The 23950-nt window shown below is 47.0% G+C and overlaps 1 protein-coding gene across 3 annotated transcripts in view; it reads left to right on the top strand.

Annotated features, from left to right (window-relative positions):
- The first annotated feature begins 11527 nt into the window (after positions 1-11527).
- ARID1A (AT-rich interaction domain 1A) overlaps positions 11528-23950 on the top strand; it is an 85912-nt gene continuing 73489 nt past the window's right edge. For all 3 annotated transcript variants that reach the window (XM_015132127.3, XM_077967132.1, XM_015132119.3), the window contains exon 1: positions 11528-12725. In XM_015132127.3, the coding sequence (XP_014987613.2) occupies positions 11580-12725 (1146 nt within the window). In that variant the 5' untranslated portion in view covers positions 11528-11579. The remainder of the gene's footprint in view (positions 12726-23950) is intronic.

The following is a 23950-nucleotide window of genomic DNA, read 5'->3' as shown; positions in this document are numbered from 1 at the left end:
TCTGTTTCCTCATCTAGCACCAGGATTCTGTTGGGGAGTTCCAATGAAATGGACTCTAAGCGGGGCTTGCTCTTTCCTTTCTCATCTGTCCAATTAAGGAAATTATTTGATTTGGCGCATCTTAGCCATTCATTTTGGTGGACAGATGTTTCTCTTGTTACAAAGACCAAGGACCATTCTAAACCCAGAGTCAGCTGAATCGGTAGAACAAATATCTCATGATTCCACATAGCTGCCTTAGGAGCACAGGATTTCAAACCATGCAGGAATCCTTGGCACGAGCACTGTTATGTACAGGAGCCTGAGTTTGAGAGCATATGGTGTGGTATAAATTGTACATTGTGGACATTTTTGTGCTATTTAGTCCAAGTATAATCACGCAATGTGAGAGCCTAAGTGACCCACAGACAACAACAACAAAAAAGGGAAAAAGTCCCAGCGCAGTGGCTTATGCCTGTAATCCCAGCACTTTGGGAGGCCAAGGCAGGAGGATCACGAGGTCAGGAGTTTCAGAGCAGCCTGGCCAACATGGTGATGGCCAACATGGTGAAACTAAAAATACAAAAATTAGCTGGGCATGGTGGAGGCTGCAGTGAGCCGAGATCACACCACTGCACTCCAGCCTGGGTGACGGAGCAAAACTCTGTCTCAAAAAAAAAAAAGAGAAAAGAAAAACAAAAAAGATAAGAGTGAGAAGGAAAGGGAAGAGCAGAAGAGGAGGATAAGTTACTTAATTATCTTATTCTCTACAAGAAAAAAATGACTAATGTATAAACCTGAGTATCAGAGTAGTAATAATATTGATATTAATACCTTTGGTAATTATGCCCGTGACCTCAAAGTACAAAAAAAAAATTCATTATTTTCCTTGTACTCACCAAATTCACTTTAAGGTCCCACAAAATGGGAGTTGCCATGTCTTCAGTTTTTCCTTGTTTTTCTTCTCTTTGTTCATGGGCTTTCTTGGACAGTGAAGGTTTTTTTGTTTTTTTGTTTTTTTTTCAGACCGAGTCTTGCTGTGTCACCCTGGCTGGAGTGCAGTGGTGCGATCTCGCTTCACTGCAACCTCCACCTCCCAGGTTCAAGCAATTCTCATGCCTCAGCCTCCCAAGTAGCTGGGATTACAGGTGCCTGCTATGAAGCCCAGCTAATTTTTGTATTTTTAGTCGGCCAGGCTAGTCTTGAACTCCTGACATCCAGTGATCAGCCCACCTCAGCCTCCCAACGTGCTGGGATTACAGGCATGAGCCACTCGGCCTGGCCTGTTTTTTTTTTTTTTTTTTTTTTTTAAAGATGACATCTCGGCCAGGCGCGGTGGCTCAAGTCTGTAATCCTAGCACTTTGGGAGGCCGAGACGGGTGGATCACAAGGTCAGGAGATGGAGACCATCCTGGCTAACACGGTGAAACCCCGTCTCTACTAAAAAATACAAATAACTAGCCGGGCGAGGTGGCGGGCGCCTGTAGTCGCAGCTACTCGGGAGGCTGAGGCAGGAGAATGGCGTGAACCTGGGAGGCTGAGCTTGCAGTGAGCTGAGATTCGGCCACTGCACTCCAGCCTGGGCGACAGAGCGAGACTCCGTCTCAAAAAAAAGAAAGAAAGAAAAAAAAGATGACATCTCCATGTGTTGCCCAGGCTGGAGTGTGGTGGCTATTCACAGGCACAATTATAGCAAACTACAGCCTTGGATTCCAGGCCCCAAGCAATACTCCCACCTCAGCCTCCCGAGTAGCCACTGTACCGGACAAAATGAGGGATCTTGATCTGAGTGCTAGGCACTTATAAACAAATATTGAATCCAACAGGCTTGTACGATTTTGGAGGTATGTTTTTCCTTTTAAGTAGATATCAGCTTTATGGGAGGTACAATGGTAGTGTATACTCAATGTTGTATATCATAGCAGAGTAATTATAAGAGGATCTCTCATTATAGTAAATTGAATGAAAGGATTGACATCTCAAACCAAAAAAGTGGAAAATGGCAAACTGGTTTCAAAATATCACGGTGAAGAGATGGCTATTCTACTGGAGGGGACCCTCTGCTCTGATGCTTCTAAGCAGACATAGTCCATATGACTGGATTTTGTGAGTCTATTTGAAATCCTGGTTATTACAGTTTATAAATGGATACAGCCATTTGGAAACCTGACTTAGAATGAACGTCTAGACATTTGTTTCAAAAGTAGAGCTAGCTCTCAAACTATAGGCTCCTTGCTTTGAATACTGAGTAGGGCATAAGCCTTTAACTTTCCTTTCCTCATCTCCTACCCTCACTCACTTCCAAGAACACCTCTGTAGAGTTTTCATCTGTCTTTGCAGTACTCCGTTCCTGTAAATTCCTTCTCCATGTTTTTGCTGTTTCATTTAGTTTGAAAAATGGCAGTGTGGAAAGTGTGGAATATGTTTGGTATAACCTTAATCCTGGCCAGCATCTCTGATCCCTAAAAAAAAAAAAAAAAGTGTGTATATATATATATATATATATATATAGAGAGAGAGAGAGAGAGAGAGAGAGAGAGTGTGTTTTCTAGGGTTAAAAATACAGAAGTAAAAACCTTAAACAAAATAGAAAACAAACCTCCCTTATTATCCGGGTCTCCTACATATTTTTAATTGTTTAGAAAATGTTTCTCCTGGGCCGGGCATGATGGCTCATGCCTGTAATCCCAGCACTTTGGAAGGCCGAGGCGGGTGGATCACCTGAGGTCGGGAGTTTGAGACCAGCTTGACCAACATGGAGAAACCCCATCTCTACTAAAAATATAAAAATTAGCTGGGCATGGTGGCACATACCTGTAATCCCAGCTACTTGGGAGGCTGAAGCAGGAGAATCGCTTGAACCTGGGAGGTTGTGGTGAGCTGAGATTGGGCCATTGCACTCCAGACTGGGCAACAAGAGTGAAACTCCATCTCAAAAAAAAAAAAGAAAAGAAAAGAAAATGTTTCTCAAGTTCTTCCTGTTAAATATTTCTCATATTTTGGCATCACATACAAAAATATGATGCCAGAGGTTTGTGTGTATGTGTGTGCATGTATGTGGTGGAGGTGAGGGGGAGACTTGGTTGGTCCTATAGCACGGTGTGCAATGGTGAAGAACCTACTAAATTAATCTTCACATTAGCAGATCACTGAGAATATGAATCACTCACAGGCAGTCAAAAGGTGATGTCAGTGAACGGTTATGGCACAGCATGACTGCTCCTGTTTGATACTGTATTTAGTCCTAGCACTATGGCTATTGCAGGGCTCTCCTATGAATTTTATTGTGGAATTTCAGAAATTTCTACTGCCAGGTGGGTGCAGTGGCTCATGCCTATAATCCCAGTACTTTGGGAGGCCGAGGTGGGAGGATAACTTGAGCCCAGGAATTCAGACCAGTCTGGGCAATATGGCGAAACCCCATCTCTACAAAAACATTTTTAAAAATTAGCTGGGTGTGGTGGCGCATGCCTGTAGTCTCAGCTATTAGGGAGGCTGAGGCAGGAAAACCACCTGAGTCCGGGGAGGTCAAGGCTTCAGTAAGCCATGGTCACACCACTGAACTCCAGCCTGGGCAACAGAGTGAGACCCTGTCTCAAAAAATAAATAAAATAAAATAAAATTCTACTGCCAAGTAGTAGCTAAATGTAATTCCCCCCACCCCCCGAGACAGAATCTTGCACTGGGGTGCAGTGGCATGATCTCAGCTCACTGCAACCTCAGCCTCCGGGGTTCAAGTAATTGTCCTGCCTCAGCCTCCCAAGTAGCTGGGATTACAGGCGGCTGCCACCATGTCCGGATAATTTTTCTAATTTTAGTAGACAGGGCTTCACCATGTTGACTGAGCTGGTCTCAAACTCCTGACCTCAGGTGATCCGCCCTCCTCGGCCTCCCAAAGTGCTGAGATTACAGGTGTAAGCCACAGTGTCTGGCACTAAATGTAATTTCTATAGCATTAATAAGTATTCCAGGAGGTAGTTAGATCAAGGAACAAGGTACTTAATGAAGTTTTAAAATATGGCTTTGGAGTGGTTATTATTAGCAATCGTCATACTGTTAATTTCTAGTTGAAAGAATAACAGGCTCACAAAAATTTCTAAGCCTTAGGAGAAGACCGATTTTGGTGGAAATTGGGTCAGAAGAGCATGTGCAACTCAAGGATTGCTGAGGATGAACAAGTGCATAGGTTAAAGTTGCTTCATCATGAAAGGTGAGTATTTAGGGTAGAGACCGTGGTCTTGGTCTACAGAACTTGGTTAAGTTTATAAAATGGTTTCTGTTTACCCTTTCTACAATCAGTGACAAATTGTACTAATAATGATGGACTCCTAAAAACCCTCAGTAGCCAATCAGGTTGTAGCCCCCTTGACCTTAAAGTTTTTTCCTAGAGAGTATTTTCTTTCTGAAGGCTGTGTGGTACCTCCACTCTCCCGTGATTCCACCTTGGAAACACTAGCTACTACTTCATAAAGAACTGGAAGGTAGGTGTGGTGGAGTCAACTACAATCCCTCTTTTCTAAACACTTTGGACTTCCAACTTTATCTGGGCTAAAGGGGCAAACACATTAGCCACAAACTCGGGTTTTTGTTCTCCAGAGTATCCATATTTTATTTATTTATGTATTTATGTATTTATTTTGAGACGGAGTCCTGCTCCGTCGCCCAGGCTCGAGTGCAGTGCGCTATCTCGGCTCACTGCAAGCTCCAACTCCCAGGTTCACGCCATTCTTCTGCCTCAGCCTCCCGAGTAGCTGGGACTACAGGCTGCCGCCACCACGCCTGGCTAATTAGAGTATCCATATTTTTAAGTAGTTGTGAGTGATTAGAAGAAAAATACTTCAATGAGCTCTTGGGCTTTGTTCCAAAGTCCAAAGGGACTAGTAAAAATGTGTAATCTCCATCCTGGTTTTGGTGTTGGGGGCAAAAATAGTGCCTAGTGTTGCACAGCACTGTGTGCTCTTGAGTGTAGTTTGTGGATGAGTTATATTGATGAATACACATTGTGGTAGAGGTGTGTGTGTGTGTTTCCATGCTGGTTTTTTTTTTTTTTTTTTTGAAAGGAGTCTCACTCTGTCGCCCAGGCTGGAGTGCAGTGGCGCAATTCCGGCTCACTGCAACCTCTGCCTCCTGAGTTCAAGCCATTTTCTCCTGCTTCAGCCTCCTGAGTAGCCCGGATTACAGGTGCCTGCCACCATGCGCAGCTAATTTTTGTGCTTTTAGTAGAGACGGTGTTTCACTATGTTGGCCAGGCTGGTTTCAAACTCCTGACCTCAAGTGATCTGCCAGTCTCGTCCTCCCATACTGTTTTTAAAATGGCTTGTTGAATAGGCTTGATGAAGTGTGCTGGATTTTTTCGTCCATTGTCTCCTGTTCTGTCCCTCCCACAGCAAGACTAGAAGAGCAACAACACACTTCTATATAGGTCTCTAGTAGTCTCTTTGGAAGGGTAGGCCAATAAGAACCAACATGCTGGTCCCTACCCCCAACCCCTCTGGTGACTTCTGAATCCAGTTTCAATATTGTTAAATTTCAGGGAAGAAAGTGATAATGTGGAAAAGTGCCAAAACTCAGTCTGATTTTTCCTGGCAGCTTTCCCTTGGTGTCATCGGTAAGTTCTGTATTTCACTGGAGTGGAGTGCCACACTGCTACTATAGTATTCACTCCCACGCCTGACTTTTTTGTTTGGTCCATTTTATCTTTGGGAATAGGCGTTTTCTGTAGGGATAGATGGGTTTAAACCCTATTAAAGCTGGTCAGAATGTTTTTCATTAGGGGCCACTCAATTCCTGTCTTATACCTAATAGATTTTTTGGATTTTCTCTGATTCTTATACAAAAAAAAACCAGTATCATCATGCTGGAGGATTCTCTTGAGGTGGTTGCTTTGCAGAGAACAGACAGCATGTTTGCTTTTTTAGCCACCTATCCTGTTTCATAGGACTGCATGCCTGCCTCCCTCCATTTTGTCTGTGCTTACACTGTTTTTGCTTCTCTTTCCAACTCTTCTACAGAACTTGTGTTGGAACAAAAGACTCCATTCCAGATCCATTCCAGAGTTGCTGTGAGAAACTTCCCCACTGACTCTTTTTTCCTAACTCAGTAAAATGGCAGTGTAAGAAAGCTTTATGGAGGCAAGGGCTGAAAGAAATCTCCACCTAGAATACAGTGTTTGATTTTTCCTTCTGATTTTCTTGTCAACTCTCAAAAACTTCCCTTATAATCATTTTATATGTGTGAAATTTACCTAGGTTGGTTTTAAAGAACAAAACAAAACAAAAGCAGCCTACATTGGTTTAACATGGGAAGTCCAAGATAACAGATTTTTTCTGTTCCTGGGCAATAGCCTTCTGTGCTAAGACTGGTGACCTTACCCTTCCTTGGTAATATTGTTGGTGCTTAGCCTTCCAGATCTAAAAACAGCTTAGTATAATAAGTACCAAGTACAAAATTGTTAAGTTTCTCTTTTGATTGACTATGAAGTGGCTATCAAGCTTTTGTTTTTGTTTTTGTTTTTTGAGACGGAGTCTCGCTCTGTTGCCCAAACTGGAGTGCAGCGGCATGATCTCGTCTCACTGCAACCTCCACCTCCTTGGTTCTATCAATTCTCCTGCCTCAGCCTCCCGAGTAGCTGGGATTACAGGCGGGTGCCACCACGCCCGGATAAGTTTTTGTATTTTTAGTAGAGACAGGGTTTCACCGTGTTAGCCAGGATGGTCTTGATCTCCTGACCTTGTGATCCGCCCGCCTCGGCCTCCCAAAGTGCTGAGATTACAGGCCTTAGCCACTGCGCCTGGCTCAAGCTTCTTTAAGTGGGTTTTTCATACAGTATTTTTTGTATTAGTTGGTGAATACAAATCTTCAATGAGCTCAGCAGAAATAAGAAATCCAAATTCCTGATCTGCCCAGTGGTTTTATAAAACCCCAGTCCTGTTTTTTTGGTTTTTGTTTTTTAAAAAAATAGTAGTAGTAGTAGCTTTACTCAGTCTTTTCCACAAAAATAAGCTCACTGGTCAGCAAGCTCACCAGTAAGACTGGTGAGTGAGGCTGTGCTTAGGAGAATATGAAAGCCTTGGTACCTTTTTCCTCATATTAGACTGGCCCTGGGTGTTATTTTTGTTTGAAACCTGCCACAAGCCAGACCAGCCTGGACTTTTACTTATTTTTTGTTTTAGTTTTGGGGAAAGTGGGGGTGAGGGTAATTTTTATTTTATTTTGGGACAAAATAGGCTGGTTGACTTACGCCTGAGGCTCTTTTTTTCACAGCTACTTTGTGGAAAAAAAGTCTTATTCAGAAATTAACATTTCTCAAAATGTGTTTATTATTCTGAAATATAAATGACCCCAAATTGCTTAAGTTTGAGATGAATGGGGAAAAGATCTAGAAAAGCATTTACTGTGTGCCCACCAAGTTTGAGGCCTCCTGGTTTGCTCCTTTGGCATTCTAGGTCCTTGGCAGGCACAGTTTTACCGCGAAGAGCTGTTGAATGCCATTCCAAGTTCATTCCATTTTTCTCCGTGTGTGGATCCAGTTCGTATTTTACAGCTCCCGTCTGGGAGCCGGTAACATAATGAATTGCCTTGACTCTCGCTTCAATCCACTTTCCTCGCTTAATATGCAGCCCAAAGTTTTGCAACTCGCTGTCAGATGGTAGTGCTAGACTTTCACACCGATCCCAAAGCCTCCGCTGGGGCTGTTTCTTAACACGGAGTTACAAACTTTAAGAAACAGACAGCTCCAGACGGAAATCCACGCCAGGCTTTGAACTCTGCTTCTGGCTTCCGTCAACTGACATAGTTGCCCTTTTGCTCAAACTCGCAGCTCTAGTTCGCACTCGAGAGAGCTCTGCTGGGCGTCTGCTGCTGTGCCGCGGCGGGAACGTGTGGGGGCAACAACCTGGCGCTCCAACGATTCTCCACGCCTTAGTTAGGAACCTAAGCAAACCCTCACTAGGGTCCCTGGGCTTAAAACGACTTCTCCCACAAGGATTGGGTGGAGGAAGGAGCCGAGCCCGATCTTCTGTTTGTTTGTTGAGTTTTTCAGACATTTAGGGGAAGCAAATTGCGAGAGAGGAAGGGCTGTCTTCCCTGCACACGTTTCCCTCTCCTAGCAAACCCTCCAGGCCTCGGTTCCACATTTTGCAGTTGACTCTCTGGATTTTAATAGGTTGTTCCCTTATCCTCGGGCCCAATCCATGCACACTGTGCAGCCGGATAAAATGGGAGCACATCCTCTGCCATTTTCAGCCGGTTTGTCCTGGCAGCCCTGCCCCCTTCCTTGGCTGCTCTGCCGCTGGAGTTAATGCGCCCAGAAACTCCGCCTGATACTCCAGGCCGCAGATCCAGTCCATGTTTGCTAAGTGCCGTGCGGTCGGGGACGGCGATAAGAACTCTCCTGTGAGGGAGAGCTAGCGAGACTTTAGTCCGGTTTCCATGTCAACGATTCAGTCCATATTTGCCATCAGGCTGTTGGCCGAGGCGCTTTCGCGAGGGTAGCGCTGTCCTAGTCCTAGTTCTCCAATCTGCGCCGGGATTCCTGAGCTGCCTGGGTGTGGGGTTAAAAGGCAGGGACCGTGGGGGAGAAAACTCCACCGAAGGGAGGACCCACAGCCCCCAGCCGGGGTCTCGCTGCTCGGGCCAGCCACGTGCCCAGCTCCTCCCTTCCCCCCCTTTCCCGTTGCCACTGCCCCTAGGGAAAGCTGATGGGCCAGTTTCTAAAAAAGTTCCCTCAGCTCAACAGTCCCTGGGATTGTGGTGTGGGGCTCTAAAGGTAGAAGTGGAAGAGAACCCTAGTGAATTAAAAAACAAAAAGAGAAATGCCACATTATCTCCTCCAACCCAGGTGGATAGATTTTTGTGCACTTTACCTTATTGCTAGAGAAAAATGGTGACTGTTTTCAAAACAGCGTGCCCACGTGTAGGGAAGGAGATTTTTGGCGCTTTCCATATTTCACAGCCATTGAAGAAAGGGGATGAGGGCTTTCTTTGGAGAGAAATCCATTCTAGCTTCCAGATTTTCACTGGGCTCCAGGTTTCCCATTACACCCCAGCTCTGAGGAAAATGGCAGGGTAATTGCATGTAAAAAAAAATCCTCATTTGTGTGCAGGACTCAGGACTGTTTGCCAGCTCAGAGGCAGTTGATTAAATAGCCAAGCTCTATTTATGAGCAGCCTATAATTTGGTTTCTAGGACCTAATGCACCGGGGAGAGTTGTTGCCCCTGAGGACTATGAGTGAAAAGAGGGCACTGGCCCATACCAGTCAGTTGGATCTTCTTGGTAGGCTGCTTTGGTTCTTGGCTTGAGGCCGGGGGAGGGGAGAAGAATAAAGCTGTGGGATTTTTTTTTTTTCCACCACTGTTAGATTAACAGGAAGGTTTTGCCTTTTCAATGTAGGATTCACTAAGTTTTCTTGCGGGGGAGAAGTGAGTTCAGGCTTTGGAATTATTCATAGTGACCAGGGATATGGCCAGCACTCCGGGGTCCTGCATAATCTAATGGTCCTGTGGCCATGAAGTCTCCCTTTACAAAATCTGAGGGGGAAAATATCCTGGTGTCTAGGAACACTGGCCTGGGCCTTTCCCAAGGCAGCCTTGGGTCTGGTGAGGAGCTGGAATCCCCTCTGGCTTTCGTAGCCTGTCATGTCAGAACATTCCAAGTCAGCCTGAGGAAGAAAAGGCTGCTGCTGGGATTTGGTGGGGCCTGTAGATCAGGACAACACTGGAGTTTTCTGTGTATGTCTTGATCTTTTCAGATCCAGCTCAATCGGGGTCTCTTAGAATGTAAATGGTAAACTTTAAACAATTTTTACGCTACAGGATAGAAAACAAATCTGAGAAGCATCCATTTTCTAAGTGACTTGTTGGACTGTGCCTTTTCTTCAAGGAGAAAATGGTTTCCATTTTCTGCATCTCTCTTCTGTAATGGTTTGAACACTCAGGTTCCTGCAGTCCCTGGAGCCTCTTCTGTGGGTTTTCAGTCTTAGAAGGTACTGTCTTTGGAGACTGGGGATACTGGTCATTGTGGGCTAAGTTTTCCTGAGAGGGAGTGAAAACAGGGTTTAGGTTCTCCTGCTGGGTAACTGTTGTATGCTCCTAAAGCAACTTCAAGTGGCCTCCATTTTAAGTCAGTGGTGAGATGATCAGTTTTGACTTCAAATCCATTTTGATATTCTGATTCCATTGTTGAATGTGCTCACAACTTGACTTTTTTTTTTTTTTTTTTTTTTTTTAAGGCAAGTAGACCGAAGGCAGCTTTGGTGACTCCACTTCTTTTTAAAGTCACCCTCCTCTGCCCTCTGACTTTAAGTGACAGGCAGTTCCCTCCCCTCTTTCAATTCTGTAAAATGGGGATAATCCGGACCTCATGCCCCCAGAGCCTTGTGAGGACCGGCTAATGAGGGCAGGCGAGTGGGAAACGAATCATCTGAACAATGACCAGTCATTCCTTTGGGCTCGCAAAGAGGGTAAAAAGGCTGGGTCTTTAGCGGGGTCTGTAGAAGGCTTTGAAGACGAAAAGTGCTGTAGAGGTGCTAAACAGCAGCCAACGGACCGGGCCCGCTGCCAGGGGGTCAGGGCTGGGCCGAGGCGGCCGCGGTCTCGGGCTCTGGCCAATTTTGCAGTCGCGGGTAAAGTTCACGCTGCCCGCTCCCCTCGGTACGGCCGGGAGGGGACAGACCTGGATAGGGACGCCGGGAGGGAGGCGGCGCAGGCTCCAGAGATGCGCGGGCTCCGGGCCGGGTTTTCTCCGAAGCCTTCGGCGGCGGCGCTGCCTAGCGAAAGCGGCTAAGGGCCTGCCGCCGCCGCGGCTTGTTCTCTCCCCTCCTCCTTTGTGAGGGGTAGGGAGCGAGTCCGTTCCACGGCCTGCGCCCGCTCCGCTCTCCACTCCGGGTTTGCAAGGCGGCCGCGACGGCGCTGGGTAAAATGGCAGTGCTGAGCCTCGTGTCGGAGTGAGGGGGACTCGGAGGAGAGTGGGGCGCTCTAGCCGCTCAGTCCGGCCGACCGCTTTCTCGCCCGCCCGCTGCCGCGCCGCAGCCTCGACCCAAGCCGCGGCTGGCGAGGGAAGGCAGGGCGCCCGGCCCGGCCCGCGCTCTGACTCTGGCTCCCGGCGCCCGGGCTGCTGCCGCGCGCCCTCCAGCCCGCCCGTCCCGGGTCCCCCTCCCCCCGCTCCCTCCCTCCCTCCCCGCCCCCTCCCCCTCGCCTCCCTCCCTCCCTCCCTCCTCCTTTCTCCGGCAGCAGAAAGCGGAGAGTCACAGCGGGGCCAGGCCCTGGGGAGCGGAGCCTCCACCGCCCCCCTCATTCCCAGGCAAGGGCTTGGGGGGAATGAGCCGGGAGAGCCGGGTCCCGAGCCTACAGAGCCGGGAGCAGCTGAGCCGCCGGCGCCTCGGCCGCCGCCGCCTCCTCCTCCTCCGCCGCCGCCAGCCCGGAGCCTGAGCCGGCGGGGCGGGGGGGAGAGGAGCGAGCGCAGCGCAGCAGCGGAGCCCCGCGAGGCCCGCCCGGGCGGGTGGGGAGGGCAGCCCGGGGGACTCGGCCCCGGGGCGGGGTGGGAGGGGGGGAGAAGACGAAGACAGGGCCGGGTCTCTCCGCGGACGAGACAGCGGGGATCATGGCCGCGCAGGTCGCCCCCGCCGCCGCCAGCAGCCTGGGCAACCCGCCGCCGCCGCCGCCCTCGGAGCTGAAGAAAGCCGAGCAGCAGCAGCGGGAGGAGGCGGGGGGCGAGGCGGCGGCGGCGGCAGCGGCCGAGCGCGGGGAAATGAAGGCAGCCGCCGGGCAGGAAAGCGAGGGCCCTGCCGTGGGGCCGCCGCAGCCGCTGGGAAAGGAGCTGCAAGACGGGGCCGAGAGCAATGGGGGTGGCGGCGGCGGCGGAGCTGGCGGCGGCGGCGGGCCCGGCGCGGAGCCGGACCTGAAGAACTCGAACGGGAACGCGGGCCCTAGGCCCGCCCTGAACAATAACCTCACGGAGCCGCCCGGCGGCGGCGGTGGCGGCAGCAGCGATGGGGTGGGGGCGCCTCCTCACTCTGCCGCGGCCGCCTTGCCGCCCCCAGCCTACGGCTTCGGGCAACCCTACGGCCGGAGCCCGTCTGCCGTCGCCGCCGCCGCGGCCGCCGTCTTCCACCAACAACATGGCGGACAACAAAGCCCTGGCCTGGCAGCGCTGCAGAGCGGCGGCGGCGGGGGCCTGGAGCCCTACGCGGGGCCCCAGCAGAACTCTCACGACCACGGCTTCCCCAACCACCAGTACAACTCCTACTACCCCAACCGCAGCGCCTACCCCCCGCCCGCCCCGGCCTACGCGCTGAGCTCCCCGAGAGGTGGCACTCCGGGCTCCGGCGCGGCGGCGGCTCCCGGCTCCAAGCCGCCTCTCTCCTCCAGCGCCTCCGCCTCTTCGTCGTCTTCGTCCTTCGCTCAGCAGCGCTTCGGGGCCATGGGGGGAGGCGGCCCCTCCGCGGCCGGCGGGGGAACTCCCCAGCCCACCGCCACCCCCACCCTCAACCAACTGCTCACGTCGCCCAGCTCGGCCCGGGGCTACCAGGGCTACCCCGGGGGCGACTACGGCGGCGGGCCCCAGGACGGGGGCGCCGGCAAGGGCCCGGCGGACATGGCCTCGCAGTGCTGGGGGGCTGCGGCGGCGGCAGCGGCGGCGGCGGCGGCGGCGGCCGCCTCGGGAGGGGCCCAACAAAGGAGCCACCACGCGCCCATGAGCCCCGGGAGCAGCGGCGGCGGGGGGCAGCCGCTCGCCCGGACCCCTCAGGTACACAGCTGAGTGGGGAGGGGGCTGGGGCGAGCGTGGTCCTGGGGGTGGGTGGCGGCTGCGGTCAGCGGGCCACAGCCTTGGGCTCCCCTCAGTCTCGGGCCCCCACTGCTGGGGAGCTGCCATTGTCTGGCTCTTCTCTCTTAAAATGGCTGCCTGTCTGCCTTCCTCTCCTTTCCTCCTCCAGCCTTTGTGTCGGGCTTTCCCAGAGGTGTCTGCTTCTCTTGTTCCTCTCCCTTGGTCCCTTCGAACTCCAGGGGTCTTGATGGGGGTGCGGGGCAGAGTGTGTGGGGAAGGGCCTGGCCGGGAGTGAGGGGGTGCTGGGGGCTCAGGTTAGGAGTGTAGGCAGTGGTAGGAACCCAGGAGTTGAATGAACGTTTCTTTGCTCACCTGCCGCTCCTCTCCGTCCCCCGGCCTTCCTCTGGGCCGCCCCCCATCTGTGCTTTCAAAGAGGGCCCCTAGAGCTCGGAGGGACCTCGAGGGAGGGCAGGGGACTGCTTGGGAGCTGCTAGAGGCCGGCTGCGGTTCACCTAGGGCAGCCCTTGCCATCTCCTGTCTTAGGCTCCGCCGGCCCAGTGGCCTGGGCTTCTCTCTGGAAGTGCTGGTAAACAGCTGAGTGATTGGAGTAGTAAGTGCAGATTGCTTTGGTTTGGGATTTGAATTATGGAGGTAAAATCCTTCTGTCAAAGCCAGGAGACAGTTGGTCTTAGGTTGACATCCTATCTGTGATCTGATTGGCTCCCCATCTCCTGCTCTTGGCCATTTATAATTGCCTCTGATGTAATGGTACAACAATCCTGATGAGCTCATAAACTTTTACACTCTGCTTTTCTGCCAGTGATAACCCAAACCATCGCTGCCACTATCTGCCTTTTATTCCAGAGCTGAAATTGGCTGTGACCTTGAGGAGGGAGGTTTAAGTAGCAATACTGTATCAGCAGGAGCAAAGCCTCAGACAGCCTGCCCTTGTTACATTGTGCCCGAAACAAAAGAGGGGGCAATGGCATTTTGCTTGTACCTTGGATTTATTTTGCTTGTTATGTTTTATGCAGCCTGAAATGAATTCTGTGTTGTCAGAACAGTAGCTGAGTTTTTTCTCTACAATGGGTTTGCTGTTTGTTTTGGTTTTGTGACTTTCCTGATGGTATAAATGACTTCTTTGATGGCTCTGAAGATGCATTTGTCTTGAGTAATTTTGACACTGGTTGCTTTGCAGAATTGAAATGATTTTACTGGGGTTTTTATTGAGTGGCAAATGTGGGATCTTTGTGGGTGGGGGAGAAAACAATTTTCGTTTTTTAGTTTTTTTTTTTTAAGAACTGGGAGCTTTCTGAGGAATTTTATATTAGGTTCAAGCATTCTGTGTTATGGAAGGCTGGCCTCATTCTTTGTTTACATGTTGAATCTTGTTAACACTTTCTTTTGTTAATTGAACTTTGGAATAGCAGCTTAATTTAAACGGAAGTTGGTGTCTTTCATGATCTTGAGGGACTTTCTCCTAAAGGCTTGGTTTGGTGAAATTGTTTTTTCCTGGAATAACAAAAAGTCTAGTTTTCTGTTTTGTCATCAGTCATTTTAGAGCTTTGAAATAGAGACTGGCCAATTTATTCCTTTGCATTTTAATGTACCACTTTTTTTCTTGTCTTCCAAGACATGAAGATATGACCTAGAATGACACTTGAGATTAGCTTAGAAATTGCAACTTCGAAGTATCTTTTTATACTATTCTATCTTGTTTTATTTTATTGCTTTTCTTCCATTTTCATCATGCTCTGTCAGCAGTGCTTTTGGTCAGGGATACTGAGTATTCTGTGGAGTCATACATGTTTTCAAAGAGGGGGAAGCTCCATCCATCGCCTCCCAAACCCCTTGCGCTTTTGTGCTAGGAGATTTTGTTCACTTACTAGCTGTATTCCCAGCCCATCCTAGAGCTACTTTTCTACTCCTCCTTTGAGCTGGGCATTTTGAAATTAGCTGTGTTAGAGGGTGGGCTTGGAGCTCTGTGCCTTGATTCTACATCTTCCATGATGTTGTGTATCTGGGCAAGAAATAGGGAAATGTTACATTGTTTTTCTAGTGTCTGGAGGAAAAGTTTTGTCTTAAAAGACAGCATCCTCTTGTCTCTGGGTCATCCTATAGTCTGAACCTCTTTCCCTTCATTCCCCTTGTTTTGTTTGGTTTTGGCTGAAAAGTTTACCTTTCTTGAAAACTATTAGAATAAGTCATTTGGGGTAGTAAGTCAGGGTTCATTTAAAAGCAAAATTGATTTGAACTCTGCTGGTTTGGAAATATTTAGTCAAACTTTTTAAAGAAAAAGCCAACTCTTTTGGTATAATGATTTCTGTTTTTCAGTCATTAAATTATGGAACACTTTTTCTGTGTGGATGATAGGAGAATGGATACAGTCCCTGTTTGGAAGCCTGTCTGCTGCCTTTGGATGAATTTTCTGATCTCTTTTATTATCACTAGACCCACACACACACAACATAGATTCCTAATTAATTTCAGCTCAGTGGCCTACTCCCCAGAGGCCCAGGGAATGGGCTGGTGAGCATTCACTTGTTTGAGAGAGAGTGCAGCTTCCAGTTTTGTGGACTGCTTCAGGTGTGTGGTAGTAGTCTAGGTGAGGGTTGTAGGTTCAGACTTTGTTCTGAATTCCTTTTTGCCACTTGAGGATGAATGTTTTTTCAGACCATGATGCTTTAGTCTTGAACATTCTGAAATTAAAAAGTCTTGCTCTGCCCCCATCTTTCCCTGGCCCAGTCTTAGATTAAGAATATTTTGCAGCGACTTAATTAACATAGCTAAGGTGATAATGTTTTCATTTGACTCTGCTGTTATGAAATAAAGATTAGGTGTGTGTATTGTGACTATGTCTTTTTCACAGGAGCTGGGAAGGTCCTAGCAGACAAACTTCTACTTTATTCCTTTTCATAAGTAGCGTATGTCAAGTGTTGAATCCTGGTACTGATGACATAGTTTTAGGTTACTTACACACACGAAGTTGATTTAAGGCCTTTTATTGGAACGCTGTTTAGCAATAATACTTTGAGAGTAGTACCAGTTTACCAAGGTAAAAAATGAAATACAATAAATAGTCCAGGAACCAGTTGGATTTGATTGTAGAAGTTTGGTTGTTAGTTTCTACTATGGAAATATCAAATGATATTTCTGACTCCTGGGAAACAGATACAGGAATCCTAGATTTATTATGGGAATGCCTACTGGCAGAAATTCTAGGCTGGCTGAAATACAGGACTCTTGGAGCTCTCTCAAGTAGGAGGGACCAGGAAAACCACACTGAGATGGCACTTTAGTTGTGGGGGTTTCATGTTTCTCTACTGTTCATGAGAGAACTGGGGTGATGAGGATTGAGATGGTGGTGTGAGAACAGAGAAAGCAGCCAGGACCGAGTTTGGCTTCTTGTGTATTGGGCCCTGTGAGGACTTTTTAGGTTTCTTGCTTTGTGTGTGACATGGGTAACCATGACAAGCAGCACCTGCTGAAACAGGATGTCTTGGATTGCATTAAACATTAATATGTTGGATTGACTCCTGTAGGGTGTAATGTCTACAGTAGGCCCTTTGCAAAGAGGTTAGTGAACTTTTTAAAAATGTGGGAATAGGCTAACAAAGTAATGGGCAGGGCCCTTTCCTCTTCCCACCCCTCAAAAGGTTTTATTGATTGGCTTCAACTCTCAAAATTCTAGAATCAACTGAAGCTTGTAAATATGGTAAAAATGTGGTATTCAAATATATTGGCACCGAGTCGTTCTTTTCTGCCAGTGAGCTGTAATGCCTGGGGTCGAATGGAGTACTGATTCCTGTGACTTTTATCTCTGAGTTTTTTGTTGTTTAGATTGGTCATTATTATTACTGATGCACACTTAAGTTGTTATTACTGGTGCACACTTGAGTTGTGTGTTGCATTAGTGGTAAAGAGCACAGGACTCACAACAGGAGGAGGAAGGAGGAGGCTTAGGTTCCACATACAGCTCCAGATTAAGCTGTGTGACCCTGGGCAGGTCATTTGCTTTCTCTGTTTTTCATTTTCTCCCTCATCAATAAAATGAAGTTGGTCTGCATGACCTCACTCTAAGATGCTACATATCTGTGCTTCCATAGCTGGCTTGTTTGTGAGGGCAGCTTTCTATACATAAATCAGGAGTCTTGAGACCATCTTTCTTCCCCTGGGCTGAAGGAACTCAAAGCTATTTTCTCCTGAGATTCACAGGAACAAGCTCTGAACAGTTGGGTGCCATTGTGGTCTGTGGACCTTTACAGAAAAAGCTCTACCAGACTGTTGCCTTGAAACTGTTAATCTGTTTGTCATTAGTCATTCCACCTGGCTGGTGGTTTTAAAACACTAAATAGTCATTGGAAAGTTAGCTAGATTTCATTAAAGCAAGACTTGAAAAATAGTTGCTTCAGGATCCCCAGCAGGCTTTGGCACTTGGGGTTGGGGTGAGGAATGGATAATCATAAGTTCAGTGTTAATATTCTGCTGCTTTTGGGAAGGAGTAGGGAGAGAGAGGAACATTAAGCTCTCCAGATTCCTGGTGTTTGGGCAGGTCTAGGTCTGGTTTGGGCAGCTGGTTGTAATCTGAGTGCTAGGACTTGTCCTGTAAATTTTGCTGAGAGAGAAGCAAAAGTTCCTGAGACTGGAAGAGGAAAAGCTGTGTTTCAGGGTCAATTTCATAGGGGCATTCGTTGTTTCTCACAGCTATGGTTTAAAAAACTACATGGTGTGCTTTGCACGTGGTCCTGGAAATGCTATTCTTTCTCTTCTCCAATACACCTGAATTTCCATTCTTTCTCTTCCTGGCTTAGCAGTTTAGAAGTGTAATTTAGGTATATTAGAGGAAGGGAGCTTTCCTTTATAAAGGAGGGAAAATAGTAGAGGAAACGGTGTTTGATAATTCTCTGCTTGACACAGCATCTTCTTCGTCTCTGAAGGAACCGAATGTTTCAGAGCTTTGTGTAAATACTTGCTGAGCTGTCAATATGTACCCAGGAGGTTTCTGTAGTAAGATGTAAACAGTTCTATAGAATGTTTGACAGGCAAATTAGTAAACAGTTTTCAAGCAAAGATAATGCTAGCCTCCTCATGTGGTGGAGTAAAATAACATTGGGGAAAAAGACTTGGGGATAGGAAAAGGGTAGTGCTGGGGGGCAGTAAGTGTGGAGATAAGAAGTGATCTAAAAAAAAAAAATTGACATGGAAAGATGCTGCCCTGGCAGTGAAACCTCTGTGGCCCTGCCTCCATGCTAAGTTCAGGGCATGTGATACCTTGTTAAAGTCAATTGCACTTTCATAGTGAAAATAGAAGTTTGGAAAGAAGATCCTAAGTGTCAGTAGTAAGGTTAAGTATTACCCCAAACGCTTGGCTTATGAGACTTTGAGGTTTAAAGGGTAGCTTGGTGAGATTGTTTTTGGCTTGGTTTGCATTTCTGGAATATTAGAAAGGAGAAAAAAGATACTGCAGATTGAGTGTCGTCTTCATCCTCAGTTTTGCTGTTGTACTTGGGATTATAAGTCCGCTACCCAAGGGCCTGGGTTTATTTATACAGTTTTTACTGGACTTCTGTGCATCACTTATGATAAAATTAACATGCCTTTACCCCCTGTTCCTGGGGCAGTACAAAGCCCAAATGTTTGGGGACTCACTACATCTTACTTGAAGGATTGTGTGGGTAGACACTGTCTTTGTTTTTGAAATTGCCATTTTAGGATTAAAAACATATCTGGGTTCCTTCAGTGACACATTGTTTTTATGGAGGAAGAAGAAGAATCTATGAATATTTTAGTTGTCTGCCTGTGGTCTTCTTCTTTGGTAGCCTTGTGAGATGACCAGATTTGCCTTCTCAGAATGTCTTTTTTAACTAGATTCATTGACTCTGACACCAGTTTTCTTTATAAGAAATGTTTTTTAGACCAGAGTCCTGGAAGTGCCCTTTTGACTTAGCTGTTTATATAGTAGCAGGGAATATGAATGTAATTATGGTCCTGACCATGATTTTTAGGTTCAGCTAACTTACTACCAAAGGCTATCAGCTTGTTTTAATACAAAACACAAAAACTTTGATTGACACTGACATAGGTTGCTTAATATTGCATGGTCCTTTCCCAGTATGTTGGTGGTGAGGGTATTAGGAACTTCAGACTTACTGCTGAGAGCATTTGTTTCTAAGTCAGAGAGATCTGGAAATTCCATTGGGGGTGGGAAATAGCCCTGTGTGATTATACCAGATAGGTACTAGGAAGAGATTTAAAAGGTAGAAACAATATCTCCATAAGAGGCATTTGGTTTTCTTAGGAAAGCATACTTATGTGCACATATCTGGAAAACTTGCAAAGCAAGGTTTTATAAATGGATATAGACCACACTAAATATGTGAGCTGAAGGCATTAGAGGAAAAGGTTCAATCAGTTTGGCAGGGTTAACATGGGACAGCTTTTCAGAGGCTTTTTTTGTGGAGCTAAATATTCAAGAAAGTTAAAGTACTAATTTGCCTTTTCATAATGCTATTCTTAAGTTCCATGGACTTGATAGAATCCACATTGCACATCCATCTCCAGACCAGTAGTTGTCTCAGTGTTCCAGTGACTTTGAGAATTTGGACTCTAATCATAAAACTCCATGAAAGAGTGGTTCCAGGGTCTTAGTGGTTCCTGTGGTTAGGTCAAGTCTTTGGTACAGACTGCTATGTTCTTGGCTAGTTTAGGGGCACTTTTCTAGTAAATTTGGATTTGGAAGGTCACGTCACCTTCAGAGTTGTGTCCCCTGGACAGCTCTGTAGTAATGGTGGTTCAACTTTGTTGGTGAGTCTGGACCTTTTCTGTCTTGGCAGAGTTACTTGACCTTTCTTAAATCAAGAGCCATGAAGTACCTGTTGGGACTCTTAGGCTGCTATTTCTGAAGAGCTGGGAGTTGTGTTCAAGCCAAGTTGCTTGTGTTAGACTTTATATTGAGGTTGGTGGGTTAGGTAAGTGCATATACGCAGTCTGCCCATTTATTCATAGAAATGGCCTTTAATACTGTTTTTGGCCAAGTGTGATAGCTCACACCTATAATCCCAGCACTTTGGGAGGCCAAGGGGAAAGGATTGCCCAAGCCCAGGACCAGCCTGAGCTGTTAACATAGGGAGACCCCATCTCTACAAGACACAAAAATTGCTGGATGTGGTGGTATGCACCTGTAGTCCCAGCTTACTCAGAAAGCTGAAGCAGGAGAATCGCTTGAGCCCAGGAGGTTGAGGCTGTAGTAAGCCGTGATTACGCCAGTGCACTCCAGCCTGGGCAGTGGAGCCAAGACCTTGTCTCAAAAAAAAAATTGTTTTTTACTAGATTTCTATGGCCAAGCAGCTAACAAATGCTGCTCACCAATGCTTAATCCTTGTGGAGCCTCTGGAATATAGTGATTTTGGTTTCTTTACCTGCTGGTCCATGTATGGTTGGGCCTTGGCACTTCCCTGGTCAAGGATCATTAGTGAATGCTTAACAGCTGAAGATGCATGGTGTGTCCAGTGCCAGGCCACTATAATGCTTTTACCTGGAGAAGGATTGGTTACACTGGTTACACTGCTCCAGTACAGAAGTACTGCAGCCCTTTTTTTTTTTTCTTTTTGAGATGGAGTCTCAGTCTGTCACCCAGACTGGAATACAGTGGTGTAATCTCGGCTCACTGCAACCTCTGCTTCCCAGGTTCAAGCGAGTCTCATGCCTCAGCCTCCCGAGTAGCTGGGATTACAGGCTCCCGCCACCATGCCAGGTTAAGTTTTGTATTTTTAGTAGAGATGGAGTTTCATCATGTTGGCCAGGCTGGTCTTGAACTCTCAACCTCAGGTGATCCACCCACCTTGGTCTTCCAAAGTGCTGGGATTACAGGCATGAGCTGCCGTGACAGGCCCTTTTCTTTTTTTTTTTTTTTTTAAATAATTGTCCATGACCTGCTGAAAGTACTGGAGTCTTGGATAAACATTATAGTTTAGAAGTATTGCTTCCACCTTTTTTGCCTTGCCATTTTTGCATTTTGCGAAAGTGGGTTTTCAGTTACTCAGAATTGGGCACCGTAGTTAACCTGCTATGGATTACAGGTATTTAGGGGCTTGAGATGAACTCTTTGATCAATCCCAGGTTTTATAGGAATCCAAGTTCTGGTGAATATTGACTTAACAGCCTTGAGTGTTCTTCCTGAAATTGCCCCTCCTCTGCGTTTAAATGGATGAAATTAGTTTTTTACTGAATGTGAAGGGACATCTGAATGAACTATTTGTTTTTGTTAGTCACTTGTGCATAGCTGGAATATTATCTTGGGACAGGTTGAGTCTTTATTTCCCAGTGGCTTCTGCATTTTCTGAGGGTGGACTGGAATGGGAAGAAGTCTAATGCCAAGAATGCATTCCAACATGCTGCAGAGTAGGAAATTTGATCCCTGAAATGTTGACTTAGTGTTGGTTATGGTACATATTAGAAATCACCCAGTAATCCAGGACAGATTTTTGTCACCCTTCAGGAAGTTATGTTGATATTAAATACTAAGGGGCTTTGGGTACTGAGCTAAGTGCTCTGCAGGCCCAAAGCACTGCTCGAATTGCTACCCATATGAAGAGGAAATGTGCCATGTGCCTTTTTTTTTTTTTCTCTTTTGCATTTGGGCTTCCTTATGGCTTTGTTGCTTTTATGTTCCCAAGTCTGCAAAGTTAGATATTAGACTTCCTCCTCCCTTGGCACTGGCACATTCATGATTTTCCATGGCTCATCACCAGCAGCCAAGATTTTTGTATGCTTTTCTCTCTTAAACTTGTTCGTTTTCAGCTTGCTTGTTTATAGGCATCTCTGTTTAAAGGAACCCTTCTTTCCCCTTAAGATCTAGCACCAGGGGAGCTTGGTGGTTGGTGTGATATCAGTCATTTAAAAGCCCATTTGGTGTGTGCTTGGTGTTTTTATTTTGCCTCATGTTTTCCTTGAGGTCACAATGTGCTTGCCGGGCATGAGTGCGTTTGGGCCCAGCTGTTTACTCTCAACTGCTGTGTACTTTGACTTTAAGTAGAGTGCGAGTTCAGCCACGTGGTAGAGGATTAAAGGCCACATAGTGTTGGATGCTTCCTTTCAGAGGAAACAGATAGATCTTTGGGCTCTTCTTGCCCAGTGATTTCTCCTGTCTGGGGTAGACATTATTGCTTTCTGTTGTCCTTAGAGAACAGGGCAGAAATGCTGGGAATTGGTTTATTACTGTGTCTTCTTGGCAAATATGTATGTCTTTTTTTCTTGCTTTTTGGACAACATTCTGTGCTGGTCCTAAGGTGCTGGAGTTCACAGGTTGATCCAGTGTTATGTGAAACTCTTGGTAATTTAGGTTTGGATAACCAGCTTTTAGTCTCCAGATTTCTAACATTTTGCTTGTTTAGGAGTTTAGGCTGCTAAAGAGAACCATATTACAATTGTTTGGGGAACAATTCTGTAGGTAGTTTATCTGTTCTTGGGTCACAGATCCTCACCAGGATCCTGACTTTGTTTTTGAGACGGAGTCTTGCTCTGTTGTCCAGGCTGGAGTGCAGTGTAGTGGCACGATTTCAGCTTACTGCAACCTCGGCCTCCCGGGTTCAAGGGATTCTCCTGCCTCAGCTTCCTGAGTGGCTAGGACTACAGGTGTGCGCCACCTGTGTGCCACCCTGCCAGGCTAATTTTCTTTTTTTTGAGATGGAGTCTTGTTCTGTCACCTGTGCTGGAGTACAGTGGCATGATCTCGGCTCACTGCAACCTCCGTCTCCCAGATTCAAGTGATTCTTCTGCCACAGCCTCCCAAGGAGCTGGGACTGTAGGCGCCTTCCACCGCACCTGGCTGATTTTTGTATTTTTAGTAGAGATGGGGTTTCACCATCTTGGCCAGGCTGGTCTCAAACTCGACCTCATGATTGATCCACCTGCCTCGCCCTCCCAGAGTGCTGGGATTACACGAATAAGCCACCACGCCCGGCCTAATTTTTGTATTTTTAGTAGCGATGGGGTTTTACCATGTTGGCCAGGCTGGTCTCGAACTCCTGACCTCAGGTGATCTGCTGGCCTTGGCCTCCTGAAGTGCTGGGATTACAGGTGTGAGCCACTCTGACTGGCAAGGATCCTGACTTTCAAATGATGGCTACCATGCATTTGAACACTTACTATGTGCTAAGCACTATGCTTAGTCTTCTTGATTTATTTCCTAATTTAATCTTCAAAACTGTATAGAAGGTGGGTTCTGTTATTAATCTTCCTACTTTACAATTGAGGAGATAGAGTAAGATAAGAAATTTGTTGTAGGAAAAATAGCTGGTAAAAGGTAGAGTTGGGTTTGTCTGACAAGGTAGACAGGGTTTGTCTGACTCTTCAAAGGTATTACACTCTAAAATACTAATTTTGCTTCTTCAAAATAAATTACTCAGGCACCAAGATTGTTTAGGACATTATTTTTGCAATAGTCTGAAACTCTTAAATGGGGTGAAAGACTGAAAAGCCATTAGTTACAATTTGACATTGTGCCTCGAGCTCTGTCAGTCCCTTCCATCCCTTCCATTCAGGGTTTTGTTGTTTTGGATTTCTGATGGATGGCTGTGGCACTTGGTTTACAGCTGCCTTGTGATTCCATTGGTGAGAACTGGCAGCATCTGGTCCTCTAGTCCCCGGTCCTCTCCTTCTCAAGAGGGATCTTTGAGGTTGAGAGTGAGATTCAGGCTTTAAGATAGTCTTTCACCTTTTTTTTTTTCTTTGAGATGGAGTCTCGCTCTGTCGTCCAAGCTGGAGTGCAGTGGCACATCTCCACTCAATGCAAGCTCCGCCTCCTGGGTTCACGCCATTCTTCTGCCTCAGCCTCCCGCATAGCTGGGATTACAGGCGCCCGCCACCACGCCTGGCTAATTTTTGTACTTTTTTTAGTAGAGACAGGGTTTCGCCATGTTAGCCAGGCCGGTCTTGAACTCCTGACCTTGTGATCCACCCACCTCGGCCTCCCAAAGTGCTGGGATTACAGGTGCGAGCCACTGCACCCAGTCAGAGTCTTTCACTTTGATCTGAGTGAAAATGACTTGAATTATGAAAATATGTGCAGAGGGATACTACTTTTCCAGAAACTTGGAGCACTTGCTGAAGAGGCTGAGATTATTGTCTTTCTTTTTTTTTTTTTTTTTTTTGAGACGAAGTCTTGCTCTGTCGCCCAGGCTGGAGTGCAGTAGCATGATCTCGGCTCA

Source organism: Macaca mulatta, chromosome 1 (assembly GCF_049350105.2).
Source record: "Macaca mulatta isolate MMU2019108-1 chromosome 1, T2T-MMU8v2.0, whole genome shotgun sequence".
Taxonomy (NCBI): Eukaryota; Metazoa; Chordata; class Mammalia; order Primates; family Cercopithecidae; genus Macaca; species Macaca mulatta.
The sequence above is the reverse complement of the archived record's forward strand: the minus strand, read 5'-3'. Positions and strand labels throughout refer to the sequence as shown.